Source organism: Pectinophora gossypiella, chromosome 8 (assembly GCF_024362695.1).
Source record: "Pectinophora gossypiella chromosome 8, ilPecGoss1.1, whole genome shotgun sequence".
Classification (NCBI taxonomy): Eukaryota; Metazoa; Arthropoda; class Insecta; order Lepidoptera; family Gelechiidae; genus Pectinophora; species Pectinophora gossypiella.
In genome coordinates, this window is record NC_065411.1 from 10,693,973 (window position 1) to 10,715,676 (window position 21,704).

The following is a 21,704-nucleotide window of genomic DNA, read 5'->3' on the forward strand; positions in this document are numbered from 1 at the left end:
AAATTAAAATGTAATATTCACATGCTCATCACGGCATAGGCGGATCAAAGGGGGAGGTCCATGGGTGGCCACTGCAATTTTAGGTTGTCTGTGGCTTGGTACTGGCCTGGCCTGGTGGACTAGCATGACATAATCACTGTCAGTTTACCAGCATTAGTTCTTTAAGTCGGGGTAAGTCATCGGATGGCTTCACTCAGACAACTGGGCTTATCATATTTATTGGCGACCTACCCATAATAAAAACGGTTAAAAGAGGTAAAATTAACAAGTGCTATCTTGGACAATATCTGAAAATCACTTTGTGATCCCTAGTTTGGTTAGGACATAACAGGCTGATCACCTGATTGTCATTGTCGAAATCAAGATGATCCGTGCTTCGGAAGGCACGTTAAGCAGTTGGTCCTGGTTACTACTTACTTCCTGATACAAGTGAGTAATCGTTACATGAGCCATGTCGGGCCTTTGGCGGCTCAATAATAACTCTGATATCAGGGTTGATGGGGTTGGTAATCCACCCCACAACCGATAGAAGAACATCATATCTGAAGAGTAAGCTTCAAGTTGATTAAGGAAGTAAATAAGTAAAATATTATAATCGCACAACCATATTTCAATTTGGGGTAGCCAGAAAAATATACTTAATATGCAAAAAAGAAGAAAAAAGGAAAGAAGTATAATATATAAAGTCCGATATGACGTGCATTAAAGATTTTTAAAGATTAACAACAATATAGTTTGTTTCAGTTTAACCTTATTTCAATAAAATGTAGGACCCTATGATATTAAGTGACTCGTTAGGTACCCTAAAACGAATTATGACATCATTCGCAGATAATCGTATGTTATATAAAGGTAACTAATTGCATTGTTGTTTCAATTAATAAAATAACAGTAACAATTTATATCTTTTAAACAAAAGAAAAATAAAAATAAATGGTAAGTTACTTACACTGACGCTCGCAATTCTAGTGGGTAGCCAGAACTCCTATTTGTATCTGTGTACTTGTTAGAATTCTGAAAAAAAAAAATAGGATTGGTTTCTTTATGATTAATTGATTAAATACAAATATGGATCTCTCAAGTAAAATTAGACTTTTCTTCCTCAGATATCGGTACTAAGAAGATTAGCACAATGTCAAAAGTGTTACTTATATCTATATTCGTGTCATGTTATTTGTCGGAGATCCACTCTCAGCTAAACATCGTACATCAGTGGCGTGAACTGGAGTATGTCTTCCCCAACCAGGAAGCGAAGCAGACCGCTTTAGACAATGGATTCTATCAACCAGGCCCCATTAACAATCTGCCTTTAGATGTTGATGTGCATTATACTAGCAGTGAGTAGACAAAGATTTTGCTTTTAATCATCCAAAAAAGGATGAGGTACCTACCTACCTCCATGTGCTTTTTCGTTGAATACTTCGGAACTCCGTCATTTAAAAAACCGCAGTTCGGAATTATTGTTTTTGTTGAAATGACTCGTAATACAGTAAAGTTGCGACAAATGATCCCGCTGAAATTTGGATATATTTGATTTTAAAAAAATGTTCAGAATTATAAACAAAAAAAAAAATGGGTGATCTTTCGGAAGCTTTTTTTTGAAGCCATGTTACGCTATGGGAAAATGTTTAGATTATAAAATAAGGGTAGGTATTTTTATGACGTAATGTTATTTCCTTCAATAGCCTATTTTCATGTAGATGTACCTCATTAGCTAATGAAATGCACGATGTTACTTACCTACTGCTAAGTACTTAGTCACTATGATATGCAATACTTAATTTACATTTTCAGATACTGAAAAACGTATTTTTATTACAATACCACGATTCGGACCTGGTCGTCCTATTACTTTCGGTGTTCTGGACTCCCAGGGTCGGGTACATGCTTACCCAAACTACACCTGGCATGAAAACCAGGGAAATAATTGTGATGGACTGTCCTCTGTCTTCAGGGTCACTGTAAGTCAAATATTTATTACCTAAATTCTACAGACATATTAAATTTGTAGTTTCTTTTTTACTATTTGATGTTTTCAAGTAATTAGTAATGGCTAAAAATCACACCTGGACCGGGGTAGCTGCAGTCTTTTTTCGTAGGTTTGTAGGATTTAACATACCGCGCAACTCCATAAAACATTTAAGTTTAAAAACTACAACCCAAATACAACAAAAAGAAAATAGTTATGTTTCTCTGAAATTCTTCCGAATAGTGATGTTTAGTAGATAGCCGTGGTCGTATGCCGTGGTAAGCAAACTCTTAGGAATGGCATACCGCCACAGCTATCTTCTAAACATCACTATTCGGAAGTATTTCAGAGAAATATACTTACTTTGTTTCGTACTTAGTCGGGTTTAAACTAAAGTTTTAAACTAAGAGTTTTTAAACTGATATTTTTCTATTTTTGTTATTTTGGGGTCCCTATTTATTAAAATAACGTGCCTCCGATGTATGTTTTACTAGCTTTTGCCCGCAACTTCTTTGTGTGTGTGGGAGTACATGTCAAATTTCAAGCATCTAACTTTTGCAGTTTAGATTATTTTGATACAACATTTTTTTCCCGCTAACTCCCATTTTTCAAAATACAGCCATAACTAAACTTTAAATTTACTAAGGTATGCATGCATGCTAGATTGAAAACAGCTACTCGTATATTACGCGGTTTAAATTTTTTCATACAAATGTTTTTTCCGCTAACTCCCGTTTCCCGTGGGAATTTTGCAATATCCTGTTGCTACTAAGCTTTAAGTTTACTAAGGTACCTGCATGCCAAATTTCAAGCGTCTAACTTAAGTGGTTTAGATTTTTCATAGAAAAGGATTTTCCCGCTCATTCCCGTTCCCGTGGGAATTTCGGGAATTCCTTTCTTAGTGCACCTCTACGGTACCTAAGCTACGTCCCTTCCAAATTTCAAGTGCCTACGTTTAGCCGTTAAGGTTGTGCGTTGATATGTCAGTCAGTTAGTTTCTCCTTTTATATATTTAAAGAAGATGCAAGATTTGAATGGCTTGAAATTCCGGAACATGTTTGAGCAGCCATGTTATCTATTCGACGTAATTATAGAGTAAATACAAGGAAACCCGCAGGTAAAACCCGCTAGTAATATGTACATATTTGAAATGTGCAAATTAAGCCCTTTTATTTGATACCATTCGAAAAAGAAAAGTTTTTTCGTCCTAAGTTAATATCCTCTAGAGGGCGCCACATTAAACTTAGCGTGACGTCACATAGCCTATAACCACTGGACAATCAAGGCGCTTCTAAAGACACCTCATTTGTTAAATTCTGATAAGTGGTTTAGAAGTTAGGTGGGAACAGAAGTGCATACACACATACATACATACCGGTCAAACATATAACCCTCCTTTTTGCTTCGTCGCAGTCGGGTATAAATAGTAGGGTATACAGTACCACAGTTAGTACAGTTTGTAGATAAGGAACAGCGCAAATGAGACAATATATGTCAAGCGAATGTACTGTTTCCACAACTGGCATTTTAATCAAGCTATTCCTACCTAGTTCCGTATACCAGCAGAACAGCTACTCATTACTAAAATACGTAAATGTCATTGCAGATCGATAGTTGCAACCGGCTGTGGGTCCTGGACGCCGGTAGGGTTGTCAACTCCTTCAATTGCAAGCCTAAGCTGGTGGCTTTTGACCTGAACACAGATCAAGTCGTCTTCACTCACCACTTTAGCGAGTCCAGCTACGTTTTCAATTCTCTTTACATTACACCTGTGAGTATACCTTCTTACCTATAAGTAATAAAATTGTTTGTAATACACCGTATAGGATAAGGTTTTACATTTGCTTTCTGTTTTATTTGACATTACTGGATTATTAAACCTCCCTTTAAGTATCTTTATGGAAACATTTATTATATACCTAATCGTGTTTGTCTTACAGGTGCCATACATCTATCAATCGATTCAGTTGAAGTATTTACCTGATCAAATTACTAAGAACACTTTCCATCGCAATTTGAAAAGATTTTTCTCCTGGCGATTAGTAATCACGATAACCAACAAATGATTCTAGCAATCTGTAGTTTAAATAAATTTTGCAGGTGGTGGATATACGAAATGCGAATTGCACTGGAACATTCGTGTACGCTGCCGACGTAAAAGGCCACAGTTTGGGCGTGGTTGACGTTGACAATAACCTCTCCTGGCGCATCACACATCGCCTCTTCTATCCGTCTCCCTCGGCGGGCACTTTTATTATTGATGGTAATTTTGAGAAACGGTCAGCATGGTATGGGCATGTAATGAGGAGGGATGAAAGCCATATAACGAGGAAAGTTACGAGTATGAATGTGGATGGATTGTGTAAAGAAGGATATGTGTGTGATAGGTATGAGTACTGAGATGACGACTGACTGAAATGAATGGAAGTACAATACATCTTGTGCTTACCCCACCTAGAACGGGATAAGGGCAGGAGGATGATAATGATGAACTTTGAGAAAAGGTCACACATCCATTTTTTATTTGAATGGACTCACATCTTATATCTCCAGTGGCTCCTATGGCGTGTACTATGTCGTATAAATCGCAACTAGCAGCCACTCTTTGCTGTTGTAATTACGAAAGATACGAGTAAGTTTAATACTGCTTCATATTTGGTAGAGAAGCAGTAGTGGTAAATGGTGTTTATATTTCATATGAGGGTGACGTTTTTCGTTTTAGGTTCCAACTACGAATAAATAACATTAATGTAAATATTAACAATAAATAATATTTATTCGTAGGGTTCCAAGTATAAACACACTATTTAAAAAAAATCACGCACTTTTGTAAATCCGCAGGAGACAGATTTGATTTGATGGACGGAGTGTTTGGTCTGGCGCTGACGCCTTTAGCAAATGGCGATAGGAAACTATACTTCCACGCACTTTCTTCTGTCACCGAGAACGTAGTGGCTACGAGTATTATACGTCACAGGAAATTTATAGAAAATTCGGAAGCTGACGCGGATGCGATAGTCGTAAGTATGATAATCAGAATAAACAAGTCCTTGTTTGAAACAATTATGCAGCTGAATTTTTGACACAAAGTTCTGTGTGCGTAGTTTTATCTCATTTGATATTGTTCTATCGCACATTCATTTACAAACCGGCCATATGGTGTTGTATCACTTTACAAATGTTTATCTCCTTATGTTTTCAGCAACTAGGTCCTGGCAGACGTTTAAGCCAGTCAGCAGCTGAAGCTATGGACAGCAGAGGCATCTTGTACTACGGCATTATGAATCCCCCTAGCATTTGGTGCTGGAACTCCAACACCAGCTTCTCTCGAGAGAACTTCCACTACCTTGCTGTAAACCTTGTTACTTTACAGTTTGCCAGTGGTGTCAAAATTGTCGTCAATAAGAAGGGTCAGGAAGAACTATGGGTGACGACATGTAGCATCCAAAGGGCGATGGTAGGGACCATGAACGCTGATAAAATCAACTTCAGGGTCCAAACTGCAGTTCTTAATGAACTCTTAATTGGTTCTCCTTGCCTTTTGACTTAGTCCGTCGGATCGTTAATATTCCCGCGGTCAATACCACTGGAGTAAGATTATCTATTATTAAAGGGTTTTAGTAAAGTTCTTCCGCTTTACAGTTGATTATGCACGCATTTATCTCTAAGATAACTGTTATTTCATATGTTTTCGTTGTTGTACCTAATTATTTAAAACATATAATGTTCCTGCAAGATAATTATTTTCTGGAAATCAAGATATTATACTTATGTACTTGTTTGGTTTGATTCGTCGTTGCGTTTTCCCTTATTTTCTTTTTTGGGAATCTTACCTTATCACAATAGATACACACAATTACACAACACGCTTGACTTTGTAAACTAGTAAGTACGATCTAAATAACACAATAGAATCTGCCCAATCTACTAATATGTCAAATTCAGAATCTGTCCAATCCCGAATGTGTCCAGTAAAGGAATTATCCTACCTAAAGCAAAAATAGGAAGACTGGTTAAATTCATGTGCAGCTGTAGTAAGGTTGGAATCATTGAGGATAATGCTAAAGAACAATAGCCCGTAAACTCATTGTGATCCTAATGGTGGGCTGAACAATGAATTAAAAAGCAACTTTTGACACGAAGTCCTAAGACGGATAATTAATATGTTAGCGAATACCAACATTCCTTTATGTAACTGGAACAAATTGCATCCATTTATTTCAATTGTTATATTATAATTTACGTGTACATCAAAAAATACTGAATAACAATACATGTTTGCGTGAATAATTTTTGGAACCGTCCCTAAACTTAAAACATAAATATGTTTTTAATATGCGAGCCACGATATGTAAAGAATGGAGTGCAATAGGTATTTATACAATACCTACATGATAATGTGCTTTATAGCAAGTACAATATGAAGAGTTTTTGTAAATTCAGACTCTCTATTAGGTTAAAATTTAAAGGAATAATCGATTTTAATTAACCTAACTCTCTCTCTCTATTTAAGAGCTGCGCTCTTGTCGGTGGAGTAACCGCCATTCCTCTCTTCTTCCCGCCAAAACCTTCACCTCCCGATACGACACGACCTGCACCTTCTCTAACCTAACCTAACCTAACTATCTGGCTATAATTATGACTATTGGTTATTACGATTACGCGTTTTCCAAGGTTACCGTACAGGATAATACGCTGCTTCTAAGTCTAACTTTATTTCAAAAAGGGGTCAAGATGTTATATTGAGATATTATTATAATATAATTATGACCCCTATGATATTATATTAGTTCGATGATACCCTACTCATATCTTATGGTTCATGGTAGATTAGAAACAACAGGGTGACATCACGTTACGGATTATCATACACTATATATAAACTGTATCAACTGCAGTGTCTACAACTACTACATCTGCTAACCAAGCGGCAGACGGCTGCAGGAAAAATTAAAAAGTAAGTTGTTAAATATATTTATAGAGCAGTATTTTTCACTTGTGTGCTTTAACAAACGCGCTGTGGAGGAGCGTAGTGGACTACTATGATCCGCTGGGTAGAGAGGAGCTAGGCATGCCCCTAGTAACGAGGAGTTCGTCAGGAGTCCCTTTCTCAAAATGTACCTTGATGAGAATTTCGTTATAATGTTCATACCGAAAAATATCTCTTTAGTACCTAAGACTTAGAAAATCTTAAAAACCACCCGCCATCCGTTGGTGCGGCTTGACATGGGCTGCGAGTTTAAATTTTTTTCTCTTTTCAGAAAATTTACGTCATAAACTAGATATATTTACCAGACACGACCACATTTTGCGGAGCATTTTGCGCACCATTTTCAATTATAATTATTTAAGGTTAATCTTCTAGAAAGTACTAAGTAAGTACTTATAAGTAATTTATACATGGCTTTTCCACTACCGCAGGTATTTAGTAGGCAACAAAAATGGCAAAATTCATATTTTTGTCATTATGCGTATTCTTCTGCTGTCTCGCTGAGGGGGCTTCTAACCTAAACATATACCAGCAATGGAGTAAATTGGAGTTCGTGTTCCCCACCGCCCAGGACAAGCAGAAAGCCTTAACTAATGGGTGGTACGTGGAAGATGATATAGTGAATCCTATTGATGTCGACGTGCATTATAATTCAAGTAAGTAGACAGTTTTCAGTGCTTTGAACGTATAACGAATAGTCATAATCAGTAACATAAGTCAACTATAAACTTATGTTCTATACAAAATTAAATATGCCCCTCATAAGTACTTAATTTTGTAAAGAGTTAGAAAGTAGGAATTTTGTAACTATTTAAATTCTGGAAACGAATTGATATCTCAGACTTTAATTTTGTTATTCAGTTGAAACTCGTTTTTTAATGAACTATTTTATCTAATTAATTTGCATTTGATTAGAACAAGAGACTTTTGCCTATGAAATTGAACTCTAACTATTAGAAAATAAGATAGAGATTGTTATATATTCATTTTCACTCCAGCACGTCTGTTAAAGAGGGTTAGGCTGAGTGTAATTTTATTTTGTACCTTATCCTTCGAGCTATAAAATACCTATCATATTTTCAGCCGGCGGTAGGACAGTCTTTATCACGGTTCCACGATTTGACACCGGTCGCCCCATTACCCTGGGCACTGTGGACTCTCAGGGCCGCATCAATGCCTACCCTAACTACGCCTGGCACGACAACCAAGGTTCAAACTGTGATGGGTTCACTTCTGTCTGGCGAACTGCTGTAAGTTTTATAACCCTAACTATATCCATCACTAACATGGCAAAATAACTCATGACAATAGACATAACTAATTATTGCAATTATTGTTTATCTACTTATGTTTTTTGTTTGTTGATGACTGCAGAGCAAGAAATTGTTACTATAATAGATGCATTTTTTATCTACTTACTTATCTGATAGTTACGACTTTGTTACTGCGTTGAATTGAAGGTGAAGGAAGATGATCATATACAAATGCGACTTATGATTCAGTGACATCTACACTTTTTTAAATGACCGACATGCTGTTTCAGTAATATAGATAACGCGGGGAAAAAACACGCTGCATAATATTTGTTTTAGCGCAGTATTTGTCTTTGTGTATGTATACACAGTGAACGAAGAAAACTATTTGAAAAATTCAACCAGCGAGACAACATTACTATGTTACTGAACATTCAGAAGTTCATTGAATATAATTTGTTACAAGAATTCAAGTACTTAACCAAAGAAATCAAGGAATTGATTGTTATGCTGGACACCACTACACACTGCAACTACTATACAGGGTGTTAGTGACATCGTAACGAATACTGAGGGGATGATTCAGACCATGATTATGAGGAAATATCAAGTGGAATTTTCCGTCGCAAAATTCATGTTTTTTTAGTTATTTTTTTAAATTATTTTCAATTCTATACTTTTGCAATGGAAATATTCCACTTGATATTATCTCAGAATAATGAGCTGAATCATCCCTCTCAGTATTCGTTACGATGTCACTTACACCCTATACAAGTACATACAGGTTGCCATACAAGTACGTATGTGTGTTAGTGACACCGTAACGAATACTGAATGCAATGATTCAGACCATGACTCTGAGTCGATATCAAATGGAATATCCTGTCGCAAAATTCAAGAAAATTTTAGTGTTTTTTTTAATTATTTTCCGTTCCATAGCTCGGAATCGAGGCACGGCGCTGTATTTATTTATTTATTCTTTGAGAAATGAACAGCAAAATAATACAAATTTAATGAACAATACTACTTGGGACTCACTGGGTCTCTTTAATGCACATTGAACATATATATACGCCTTCTAGCGGAAGGATGATATAATCTTTTCCATTTTCCAGATCGATAAATGCCATCGTCTCTGGGCCATTGACGCAGGCAAGATCGGTGACAACTGGGTGTGTCCCCCTAAACTGGTGGCTTTCAACCTGACCACTAACGAACTGATCTTTACGCACCAGTTTAATGGATCCAGTTACATTACTGATTCACTGTATATCACCCCCGTAAGTCAACTCCAAAATTTGTAGCAACGGAAAATGGCAAGTGATGAAGCGCAAATATCTTTTGTAAAATGATAAACTATTTGAACGATTTGTTGATAAATTTACATTTTATCGCGTGTCGTTCGCAGGGCGAGTATCAGAATGGTTGTAAATGATCTTGATGATGACTTATGCATCTCGGGGTATATGTAGCTGATGTAATTATGTAATTTTTACAGGCAGTGGACGTGAGAAATGCCGACTGTTCCAACACTTTCGTGTATTTGGCTGACGTCACCGCTCGCAGTCTGGGCGTAGTAGATGTAGACAAGAACGTCTCCTGGCGCATCACACACCGTCTCTTCCACCCATATCCTTCTGCAGGAACTTTCGTTATTGATGGTAAACTAACAAGTTATTTTGCAGACTAATAGAACATTTGTCAGGCAAAGTGGGCTAAAGAATTGGTATAGTTCTGCTCCTTGCACCAACCCTAACATGAGGGTCGATGAGGTTTGGTACTCCACCTCACAACCCACACGATAAGAATAAAAAAAGCTCTAGATCTTTCTAGAGTTTGAGTTGTTAACATGATAAAAGTATTTAAATCTGCGTGGAATATTTTCGCATTTTCAACGCATCTGGTGGTATGTGTAATTTAACATTCATTTAAAAAAATATATTTTTCTGAAAAATCTATTTTTATTTATTGATATGTTTATATTTTATCTACTATGATATAAATTTTTGTCCCACAGGAGACAGTTTCGACTTGATGGATGGAGTTCTTGGCTTAGCCTTATCGCCTGTAAAGAATAATGATCGCAATCTGTACTTCCATGCACTTGCATCAGTCAACGAAAATGTAGTAAAAACAAGTGTCATACGAAACAGTGCATTTTTGGAAAATTCCGAAGCCGATCCAAATTCTATCAACGTAAGTAGCGTAACATGCTTTACAAATTGAACACCAAATTTAAAAAAATATTAAATGTCGATAATAGAAAAAAAGAAAAAATTGCATTTATATCCCGAATGCTAATGAAAGAAATTAGAGTACACTACAGATAAATTGCCAGCTGACATGATAATTATTATCAATTTGATCATAATTTATGGAATCAGGATATAATTGTATTCTGTCGCCGTCCTCTCTTGCCAAGTCACGTACAACTCAGATCATCTATAAAGTCCTAACGTGTTTCCGTGTTGTATTTAATTATCTTTTATTTTTAGGTATTGCCTGGTCGCCGTTCAAACCAGTCAGCAGCTGAAGCGATGGACAGCAAAGGCATTTTATACTACGGTTTGATGAGCCCGCCCAGTCTTTGGTGCTGGAACTCCAACACTGTATTCTCACAGGAGAACTTCTGGCCCATTGGCATAGACCAGGAAACCTTACAGTTTGCTAGTGGCGTCAAAGTCATCGTCAATAGCGATGGTGACGAAGAACTGTGGGTGATGACGTCGAGCTTCCAAAGGGTGATGACTGGTACTATGAGCGCCAATGAAACCAACTTCCGTATTCATTACGGATCTCTATCGAAGATTCTGAAGTTGTCACCTTGTCGTTCTACAATTAATAATCCGATAAAGATTATCACTTGTTAGAAAATAATATGATTTATACTATATTTCTTCCAACCAGGTCCCTTGGTTTCAACCATAGTAAGATACTTACATATTGTAATATACCCTTATTATACCAGCGTTGTTGTGAAATAAATGATATAGAATCAATTTAAGTACTAATAATTTTATTTATACTCCTAAAGTAATTCCAATAGCAATATCAAACAGCACTAGATTGACTCTTTTAAAATATCAGTGTACATCTGAATTTTCCTTGCGATGCTCATGTCGACATGTTTGTCTTCCACTCCTACGATCACGCCACCAATTATTGAAGGATCTACTCTTTCTGTCAACGTGATATTCTTTCCTTTTGCAAGCTTCTTTAAAGCTTCGACAAGTGCTGCTCGTGTTTCGTTATCGAGTGGGTTAGCTGTGATCACCTCGCATAAAGCCTCGTTTCTATGCGCCACCATCACTGCTAAGAACAGGGTGATCATGCGCCTGAGTTTCTTCAGGCGGCCGTTTTCTGCCACTATTTCTAGAAAATTTGTAGCTGCTGAAGGCAATCCTGCAATAATGTCAATAATTATTAAGCTTATTGTATTACAGTAGGTAAAATATTTCCGACGACATCGATGTGAAGATATACCACGAATAAACAATGGTATACCTACTTAAAATAAAAATAATCTAGTTAGGTAAGTATGTTCATTTGCTTACCGGCAGAAGTACCAAATGATTTTAGCATAGCAGCCTTTTCATTCCGCGATATCATGCTTGTCTCAATGAAGTCAACAACTCTAGGCTTTATAATCTCCACTGAGAGCACTCGAAGGCTCTCTTCAACTTTTTCTAATTGTTTCAGTGTGTGCCCAGCGCTGTACAAAGCTGAAACGTACCTTCCTTCTATGCCTAGAAAGTTGAAATCAACGCTTAGTACACGTATCAAAAGCAGGCATCGGCAAACATAATGTCAGTTGTCACTTTAATTAAACTCTGCAGGTGTTTGATTTCATTGAAAAAATTGCTGAGAAGCCTCTACCAACTTGCAGTATGTGTTCCCTTATTTATTTATTTATAAAGTACAACCACATCACATACATGAAAACAGTGGGACTTGTGTTGCTTAACTAACAATGTTTTGTCAAGTCATCACATCACTAATTTAAGAGCCACGCTCTTGTCGTTGTAGCATACTCCGGACTACTTTTAAGAGAAAAATAGGGACTGCTCTACCTGGTGGAAACCACTGAGTTTCCCTCTTGCCGTTCGCCGCGGTTTTGTCAAGTAGGAATGACAAAATAAAAAAAAATTGAAATAAAACTTTTCAGAGGCTCATTTAATTTGACAGGATGATCTTGACGTATGCTTATAAAACAAAAATTTGTAATTTATTTATAAGGCCTTCTTTACATTAGTAAAAGACAATCCTAAGTTGCAATGTATAATAACAGAGATTCATTGTATTTTTATACCTGTACTACGTATTATTCAATATTAGCACACGAGCATACAAGGCTTCAACATTTGTTATGCAAAGGTCGCTCTCGCTCTAGTGCCAATGATTTTTTTTTCTTCTGTTTACAACATCCGTGATACAACGACGTTGTTACTCGTACATTGCGACCGCAAAATATTCTTTCTCTCAGACGACGACGCCCTCAGCAGAGGTTCGCGCTCAACTGCACCCTCAGGCCTGTTGTCTTAAATTTTGTACCGGGTGAGAGCCTTCAGCGCTCCCCATTTGTCAAGCCAAGTAGTTAATGCCATCTGCGGCAAATCAACGATAAGTCACGTCAAAAAAAAAAAATTGCTGTCGTTTAACGATACTTACCTACTATATAGTCTACAACTGCGAATCTCCAGCTCTTCAAGTTAGATCACAGGTTTCCGCTGTGCGTAACCAATGAATTTTTGCATTGATTTGTTCTTGATTTCTCTAAATAGATAGTGAGACCTTTACTTACCGAAAACATGCAATGGAGGTTTTACTTTCAACGATGTGCCGCTACAATACATGCGCTTGGCAAATGTATGAAGAAGCATTGTCACTTTATTTTTACCAAATGAATGGATAATTTATGAAATAATATCTGAATAACAATAATGCGAAAGTTACGCCAAATATACAGTGTAATTTGACAGTACCAATGACATTATCAAATGACTTTTATAGTCTGTCACGTTTCAGTAGCTGTAAAGGATTTATCTGATGTTAAGTAGGTTTTATTATGAAATTATTTATCAAAATGAAATAGAGCAGTCGGCGGATCGGCCATACAATGACTTTCAAAATAATCAATGGTTATATCTGCTTGGGCAATGCGACAGACGGTGATCTTGTGGACCCCGTAAGAAGTATGGGCGTGACTTTTTGTATGCGTTTAAAATATTTACTGATTCTTATTTCTTGCCAGCCAGTAGGTTGAAGTCTTGTAGATATATTTAATGAAAAATAACAAAAAAATTAAAGTACTTAACTTTTATTGACCAATACAAACATGCACAAATTAGAAGACAGATCCGATACTTAATATTTATTAAAAGGACACGTCGCAAATTAAAAAAAAAATTAAATCTTTATAATTAAGTTTACTTAGAGCACATCGTATTGGAAAGCCTGGTCCGTCTCGAGGAGAGCCCTGACGTAGATGGCCAGGGAGCCCAGGGCCATAGCCGAGGTGAGAGAGTTGCAGGTGCCACCTTCAGACTTCGCTGCTTTCTTTACACGGTACTCCTCCTGAAAGTGTACGATTAATTAAAAAATTGCCAGTCTTCTGACGACTTGTGGTTCTCTAATTCCCAAGTTTATAAATGTATTTCTAAATTCGTAAAACCTTTACGGTTACCTGGAAGAAATTGCTGTTTACCAAAAAGGTCGCCGATTGTGCTTCTTTTGTCAATTTGTGTCAAGGGTCCTATGTGTTGTGTTACATACAATAAAGATTTATTGACTGATTGATTGATATGAATTTACACCCAAGGTTAAAATTATCCTAGATGATGGCAAAAAGTTATAAAAGAAGAAACAAAGAAAACCCCAGAACAAATCAATGAGTCTCACCTCCCGTTCTTTCGAAGGAACACTTGCGGGGCCTACAAACCCCGTGAGCCTCAAGAAGGGTTGCCGATCATCAGCGTAGCAACCCTTGGGTTCCTGCCACGCCATCACTTTGTTCATCCAACGAGGCTTAATAAATTCTCCATACCCTTGCGTTGCGCAGAGAAGCACTGAAATAGCACGTCTCATAAATCGAGTTCAGTTCAGAATGAGATGCTTAGTTTTCAATACTCAATCAGAAAAAAAGAAAGTAGGTGCTAAAGATATTTTCATTAATAATAACGGAACAAGACCCATATGATATATTATACCTTGCCCTATGGACTCATTATATGTATATAAATTATATTTAAGGTACTCACTTACAAAGGGCCGCCGAAATTTGAAACCCATAATGAAGACTTTAGCTTTGTATCTTCATTTTAAGAAAAAATATGAGTTACAGAACTTACTCTGCTGCATAAACAATGTTCTTGTGCCAGCCGGGTGATTCCAAGCCTCCAAAGACTTTGTCTCTTTATAGATTTGTATGCATAACTTGTAAATATGAGCGCTAAGGTCCATATGTTCTAAACAATCGAAAATGCGAGAGAGTATAGCAACTCGGAGTCGACTGGTCTGCTGGAAAGCTAGACCGGAGCCCTTCATCAACTGCTCGTGACATTCAGGAGAGATCTCACAGGCTCCATCATTCTGTGTCGTCTGGGTTTCCATGGCCGATATGAGGAGTTGCATGGTGCACGCATCTGAAATATCAACTCAAGGTTAGAACTGAAACTAGGTTAAACTTTCCCTAACGAATAGGTAATAACGAATAGTAACGAATAACGAGCATTTCGGCCGTTTATAAGCTTAAAAAATGGCCTTAACACAATTCGACCGTGTCGCTGAATATAATGGAAACTTATTGTGGTAGTGGACACTTTCTCATTTTAATACGCAATTAATAATTCTGTTTTTAATTTTCATAACAGTGACCTTTGAATGTGTTCTTATACAAGTTAGTCAGTAACGCTAGCATAGTCGAGGGGTCATAGTCGTAAATAATTTTACATTCTTCGAACTAGAATTGAAACGAATACTTTCTATCAACATGAGCATATTTCATGAGAAGTGCGTTTAAGTCCTTTGTTCTCACTAGTTCGATTCATTAGTTCGATCGTCGAACTAGTGAGAATGTTTGTTGTCGGCCTAGTTCGATTCATTAGTTCATTAGTTTGAGTGAGATTTTTTTTCTCATTAGTTCGATCGTCGAACAAAATGAGGTAGTAATGATGTCTTGGTACAACTATACCTTGTCTTTGATCAAATACGTAGATGAAAAATGTTTTTATGGTTCTACCTCATTTTGTACAATTGTAATTTTTAAGCATTATAAGCTTCTTTTTTAGTTTCTGATTAAGCTTGTTGAGATAAGCAAGACAGAAAAATATTTTTCATCTACGTATTTGATCAAAGACAAGGTATAGTTGTATCAAGATATCATATCTACCTTATTTTGTTCGACGATCGAACTAATGAGAAAAATAATTTTCACCAGTTCGACAATCGAACTAATGAATCGAACTAGGGCGACAACAAACATTCTCACTAGTTCGACGATCGAACTAATGAATCGAACTAGTGAGAACAAAGCGTTTTTACCTGCAGCTTTCCTAGTAGGCATTTTAGTCCTTGCTTCCTTCACGTACTGTTCGAAGTCAAACCGGTAGGGTTTCTGCGTGCCCATGGTCCCGAGCGTGATCGGTTCCATGATCGTTGCCAGCACGTCCAGATTTTCGAATATAGCTTTCGAAACTGTTACATAAACAAATAAAATCTATAGTAAACTAATATGTAGCAAGATCTTACGAGGATATGTTATTACTTCTATTACAAGATGGAAAACAATCACTGGTAATTCGAAGAAGACTGTGATTATAGGAATAGAGCACTTATGTTGACGGAGGTATTTTAGATGATTTATTGTTTGAACAAAAGATATTGGTAATAAGTAGGTTGCTCAAGTAACAGTCTGAAAATAGTAACATATTATTATACGTCAATGGTCGGAAATATTCATTGCAAATCTTGACATCTCAAGGTGTTATTTGATATCATCTCATTATATCAAATAACATGTATTGTAAAAATTGTCCTTTCACTAAATTCAATATGTTATTTGCATTCTAATAATACAATTCGTGAAATCTGTTACTAAAAATAGATTTACGGTATACGTAGACTAATCTACCGGGTGTGAGCCCTCAGCGCTCCCCATTTGTCCGGCCAAGTAGTTAATGCCATCTGCGGCAAATCTACAATAAGTCACGTCAAAAAAACGAATCTATTATTCTAATAAGTTTTTGTCGACTGTAGCTGACTGTACTGTGGAATCTAAAGTAGATACATACAATTGAACATAGAGATGAACATTTGCTGATATTGACATTTGGTGATCGCTTTAATTAAAACACTCAATGGTGCTTTTAGTTTAAAGTACCTCTACTACACTTACGTAATGTACTTAGTTAATTAAACAACGATCCCCTTGATTGGGCTGCCTCGATAAATGTTATTGTACTTAAACGTGAAAGTCGACCGCAGTGAAAAGAAAGAACCAATTTTCGTATTCAACGTAACTATTTTGGAAATTAGATCTATGTCATTGATTTAGTTGTATAACATTGGAATAGTTACTGTTGTATCGTTAAGAGTATATTGTGTTGTTTGTAGTTCTGTTTTCAATGTTATTACATTATAAATTAGCGATTGAATGATAATCTTTATAATCTTAAAAATACATACCTACATGCATACATAAACTCACGCCTATTTCCCACCGGGGTAAGCAGAGACTATAGAATTCCATTCATAAAAATACTTCAAATTATCCATGTGCAGTAGTGTAGGTGTGTGTATTATTACAACACTTCGTTAATGAAGTACGTACGATATAGAGGATGCAGAAAAAAATTAAAGGAATACTTAGTGGGAATTACACCAATATGACTAAAAATGTCAAATGTTTCAAGTGTGCAGAATGCTAGGAAGCCATGCTGCTGAAATTTAATGATTTCAACCTTTTGTAATAGCGGTACCTTCGAGCGATCGAAACGCTTCCTCCTTTTAATGCGAACAGAAAAGGACTGGAATAGCTTTCGCTGACAATACTACCACATTACTACAAATATTTACTTATGGGTATTTTTTCTGCTGCCTATTTATTTAATGCAAATGTCATTCATGACACGAGCAACATCAGCTCCTTTACTATAAATTATTAGAATGTGGTGATGGCAGAGATTGTACAATTCATTAGGTACATCTATTGCATAAAAAAATAAAGTTTGTGCAAATGTTATGAGGTCGACGATTCATATTTAAAATCTGATTGAATAATAATTTAAATTAGGTTGAATAATGTGAAGATTAATCGACAAGATGATTGACCCACTGTGCTTAGACATCAAAGTAAATTGGCGATTGACTTACTTAATTCCATTTAGTATTCAGTGTGTGTGTGTGTGTGTGTGTGTGTGTGTGTGTGTGTGTGTGTGTGTGTGTGTGTGTGTGTGGTGTTCTGGACACGTAGAGATAATTTTGACGATATTTATGGAATGAGAAACAAAACACATACGTACTCGTATCATAGGTGCATTAAATTCTGCATTTTAGTCTTACTTAAACATACTTATTAACACAAAAAAAAAACAGTTTTACCGCTCCACTACTTTATAATACTATAAAACGATACCTAGCGTATATATATATACAATTGAAAGAAATATATGTAGACAGTTACTAAATGTCTTGCTCAATAGCAGTTCGGACTGGGGTAAGCTTTGTAGAAATAAGGTGACATGTGTGACCGGATTGCGTCTGTGCGCGAGCGCACACGTGAACGCTGGACAGTCGGCATACAAAATAAAACCATTGAGCGTAGAAACACGGCTGATGGTTTAATGGTTTAGCACCCCTGTCACAATGGCTAACTACTCGCATTCGGTTTATGAAATTTGTTGGAACACTGGCTGGATGACTTGAGCTTTGATAACTCGATCAAGTCGAAGGTCACAGTATAGCTGGATCATGGTAGAATTGCTAGTAGGTACTCTATATTCTTAGTGACGAGAACTTAGAAGTTGGACTTCAGTTTAAATTGAAATACTTAATATGATTTTGTATTATTTGATGTTACCTACTTGCACGTTCTTTCTTAAGTAGGTACCTATATTACAAGCGAGTCCTTGTCTTTTTTTTACCACCATAAGAACTCATTTATTTCTCTAACTTTCATTTAAAGTAACAGATTATTAAACCTTACTTAGGAAATGTAAAATTGACTGTATTTCGTTTTTGACAAGAACCTCATTCCTGTAGCAATTTAGTTAATATAATAACGATAAAGATGATGATAAAGCACTTTAAGTGTGTATTATTTTGATATGACTTTGCATCGGGCAACATTCACTACTTGGCCGGGCAAGTTTAGGCGTGAAGGAAACAACAATCGGATTGGAAAGAGACCCTTTCACTTGTAGAGCAATTATGATTAAAGTTGGTCAAGTTTAAACTTTTGGAGGCGTGTGTACCTGCTGGTTGCGCAAGATTGTGTGCATTGATCCTTAAATAGGAGCCGTTTCGGACAGGCTCCGCGTGGAATGCCAAAACCTGGCATGTAGGCCTATTTATAACTATTTGGAAATTATATCCATAGATATTCAAAATGTAATAAATAAGGGGCGTGGCGGATAGTTGTTTATGAGACGTTCGTTATGTAAAAATTGACGATTCAAAGGGTAACATAGTTACACTTTGAATCGTCAAGATATTTTTGAATTTGAATTTGAAAATTTGAATTTACTAATTTTTGTTATTGATACTAAGTACTTAATATTTTAATTAATAATATACTATTTTGAACCGTATTTTATAGATATACAAATCTATTTAATTTTGTAAAATATTCTAAAATACATTTTTAGCTCTGCAATAAATACAAGGCTATAAATGTTGTTGAATGAACTTATGAATTACGAGGTCCGCAGAATGTAACTATTGCTATGGTAGCTAAGGTTGGTAATCCACCTCGAAACTATCACGATAGAAGAAGAGTCATCATCATCATCATCAGCCCAATAACGTCCCCACTGCTGTGGCATGGGCCTTCACTATGGATGGATAGGGAGATGGGGCCTTAAACCATCACGCGGGCCCAGTGCGGATTGATGGTTATTAACGGCTGCTAATGCAGCCGGGACCAACGGCTTAACGTGCCTACTGAAGCACGGAGAACTTTTTTTCTGTGGTCACCCATCCTACTGTGGTCACCCATCCTATGACCGGCCTTTGCGAAAGTTACTTAACTTCAACAATCGCTGACCGAGCGCGTTTACCGCTGCGCCACCGAGCTCCTCAAGAAGAAGAGTACTTATATAAAATAAAAAGGAAATATCAGACCGTATTCATAGTCCTTGCTGCGGTAAACAAAGCTGTCCATGTCAGTGTTGTTCCTGATGCGGTCCATCCTTCTTGTCAGGTTCTGTAGGTTCTCCTTTAATTTGCCCGGCACTGACTTGTCCAACTCGTTGATCGTGTACTCCAGCTGACCTAGGTACATGCAACATTTTGTTCAAATTCAAATTGAAAAATATCTTTACTCAGTAGGTAAAATAGCTCCACTTTGAATCGTCATTTTTTAAACGTCTCATCCGTCTAAAACTACTGCAACTTCTCACAACGTATATTCGGGGAACAGAATTTGCAAGAAAAACCTCGACAATGGACCATAGACGTTCTTTTGTTTTAAAAAAATACTATTATGCAATTTAGTAATTTGGTTGCCCAATATTAGTTCCTAAACAGCTAATCCCATGCATTCGTATCTTCTAGATAATCACTAATCTTATAATAACCTTTAATGTTATTTGATCGGTGGTCTACTTGACAGGACTTATTTTAGATTTTCCTGGGATGCATTCTTTACTTAGACATGAGACGGACAAATGGGAGCGCTGATAATTCTTACCCAGTTACTGGAGTCAACGATGCGTTTTACTTCTTATTTGCCAAGGACAAGTCCGATTTTGATGTCTTTTGACAAGAAACCAGGTGAGGTATCGTTTATAAATACAAATGCATACAGTTTGCTATTTTACTGCTATATGGACTCCACCAAGCGCAAAATTTAAGACAATACAGGCTTGACGCCCACCCAAGTTGTTCCCATTAGTCCTACAGTGGGACTACTGAGAATAAAGGTGCATTAACACCCTCCGCTGTTATTGCAACTTGGGGTATCTACAATAAATCCTTATTTATATTTTTTTACACAATAAGATAGATAAAATAAGCATACAAAGAAAACAGATAAGTAATACGTACCATGTAAGCTTATCTATTATAAGAGATTTCTGTCAGTTGACCTACTAACATGATAGAGTCTTCAGACATTACATCAGCAATCTGGATTTTAAAATCATGACTTACCCAATTCATACTAAGGCTATCAATATCGTGAATCCGAACTCACGTAGAAGTTAGACGAACACGCGTACAACGGGACTTAGACAGATATTGTAAAATACATATTTAAGTTATGTATCCAATTTATAATAACAAGTAGGTATAAATAACTACAGCTTCACAAGCATTGAAGCAATCAGTCGCTACTGAAATATGAACTAAGCTTACGCAATGTATACGCAAAAGTCACCTACAGAGGTGCCTACACGTACAAAGTGCTTTTTTCTAACTCGACACACGCAACGTGAGTCGTGATCGGTTTACGATCACTATCGATTTCGCAGTTTGCCAATCTATTAATTAATTGATTCTCGCAGATTGATAGCATCTGCACTTTTTGCAGACGCTTATAAGTGCAGATTAGTTGCTGTAAGCTTCGTTCATTTATCTTCAAGAGATTTTACTTAAAGTACAGTCATCGGCGAATTAAGGGCGAACGAAAAATAAAATAATATTATGTTTTAGAATCTTTGACCGTTTGAAAAGTGTATTTGGTCCATTAGATTTCTCAACGTTAACTTAAATAAAAAAAGTGACTATTTTTTTATCGTTTTTATACCTACTTCTAATGTTAACAGAAATTTAATGGGAATAGACTAATTTAAGCTTATAAAATAGCTTTATTAATTTTGCCTGATCTAAAAATGTACTAAGTTCAAAGTCACACGTTCTACAATCTTGCTAACTTACCTCTAGCCATGCCCAAAGCAATATACCATTCAGGATCCTTCGAAGGTTTCTTCTCATAGTAGGCTAGCAGCTTATCCAACGCTATTGATATCCTATAGACTTTCGGCACATTATAAATGAAGTCCTGCGTATCGAAATACGGATAAATAGCTCTGGAGGCCGCAAAAAGTGCGAACAAGACGATTAGTTTTACATACATTTTGCACCGAACTAACTGATTTGGGTCGGCACGTAATGGGCATCGTAAAAAATTGTAACAAGCCACACGGTGACCAGTGATTGGGCCGAGATTTCATTAATACTGTAAATCCACGTACGTCGCAATAGTACGAATACATGCATATGTGAGGTGGTGTGCGTCCACTAGAGTATTCAGTTCAGACTTCAAATTGACCTACTG

General features: G+C 36.6%; 3 protein-coding genes across 3 annotated transcripts; 1 reads left to right on the forward strand and 2 right to left on the reverse strand.

The window, feature by feature from the left end:
• The first annotated feature begins 1,117 nt into the window (after nt 1–1,117).
• Nucleotides 1,118–11,216, forward strand: LOC126369136 (uncharacterized). Its single transcript, XM_050013429.1, has 13 exons — nt 1,118–1,337; nt 1,795–1,961; nt 3,576–3,740; nt 4,070–4,232; nt 4,811–4,989; nt 5,172–5,518; nt 5,942–6,008; nt 7,402–7,615; nt 8,043–8,209; nt 9,328–9,492; nt 9,711–9,873; nt 10,230–10,408; nt 10,708–11,216. The coding sequence occupies exons 1-13, from the start codon at nt 1,133–1,135 to the stop codon at nt 11,080–11,082; spliced, it is 2,556 nt and encodes an 851-aa protein (XP_049869386.1). The 5' UTR covers nt 1,118–1,132; the 3' UTR covers nt 11,083–11,216.
• Nucleotides 11,217–11,273: 57 nt separating this feature from the next.
• On the reverse strand, nt 11,274–13,092 carry LOC126369137 (ATP synthase subunit O, mitochondrial-like). The gene is made up of 3 exons (XM_050013430.1): nt 13,014–13,092; nt 11,767–11,958; nt 11,274–11,614 (listed from the first exon to the last, which is right to left on the reverse strand). The coding sequence occupies exons 1-3, from the start codon at nt 13,090–13,092 to the stop codon at nt 11,274–11,276; spliced, it is 612 nt and encodes a 203-aa protein (XP_049869387.1).
• Nucleotides 13,093–13,642: 550 nt separating this feature from the next.
• On the reverse strand, nt 13,643–21,503 carry LOC126369042 (UPF0764 protein C16orf89 homolog). The gene is made up of 6 exons (XM_050013327.1): nt 21,305–21,503; nt 19,550–19,699; nt 15,752–15,904; nt 14,560–14,853; nt 14,111–14,277; nt 13,643–13,786 (listed from the first exon to the last, which is right to left on the reverse strand). The coding sequence occupies exons 1-6, from the start codon at nt 21,501–21,503 to the stop codon at nt 13,643–13,645; spliced, it is 1,107 nt and encodes a 368-aa protein (XP_049869284.1).
• Between the last annotated feature and the right edge of the window lie 201 nt (nt 21,504–21,704).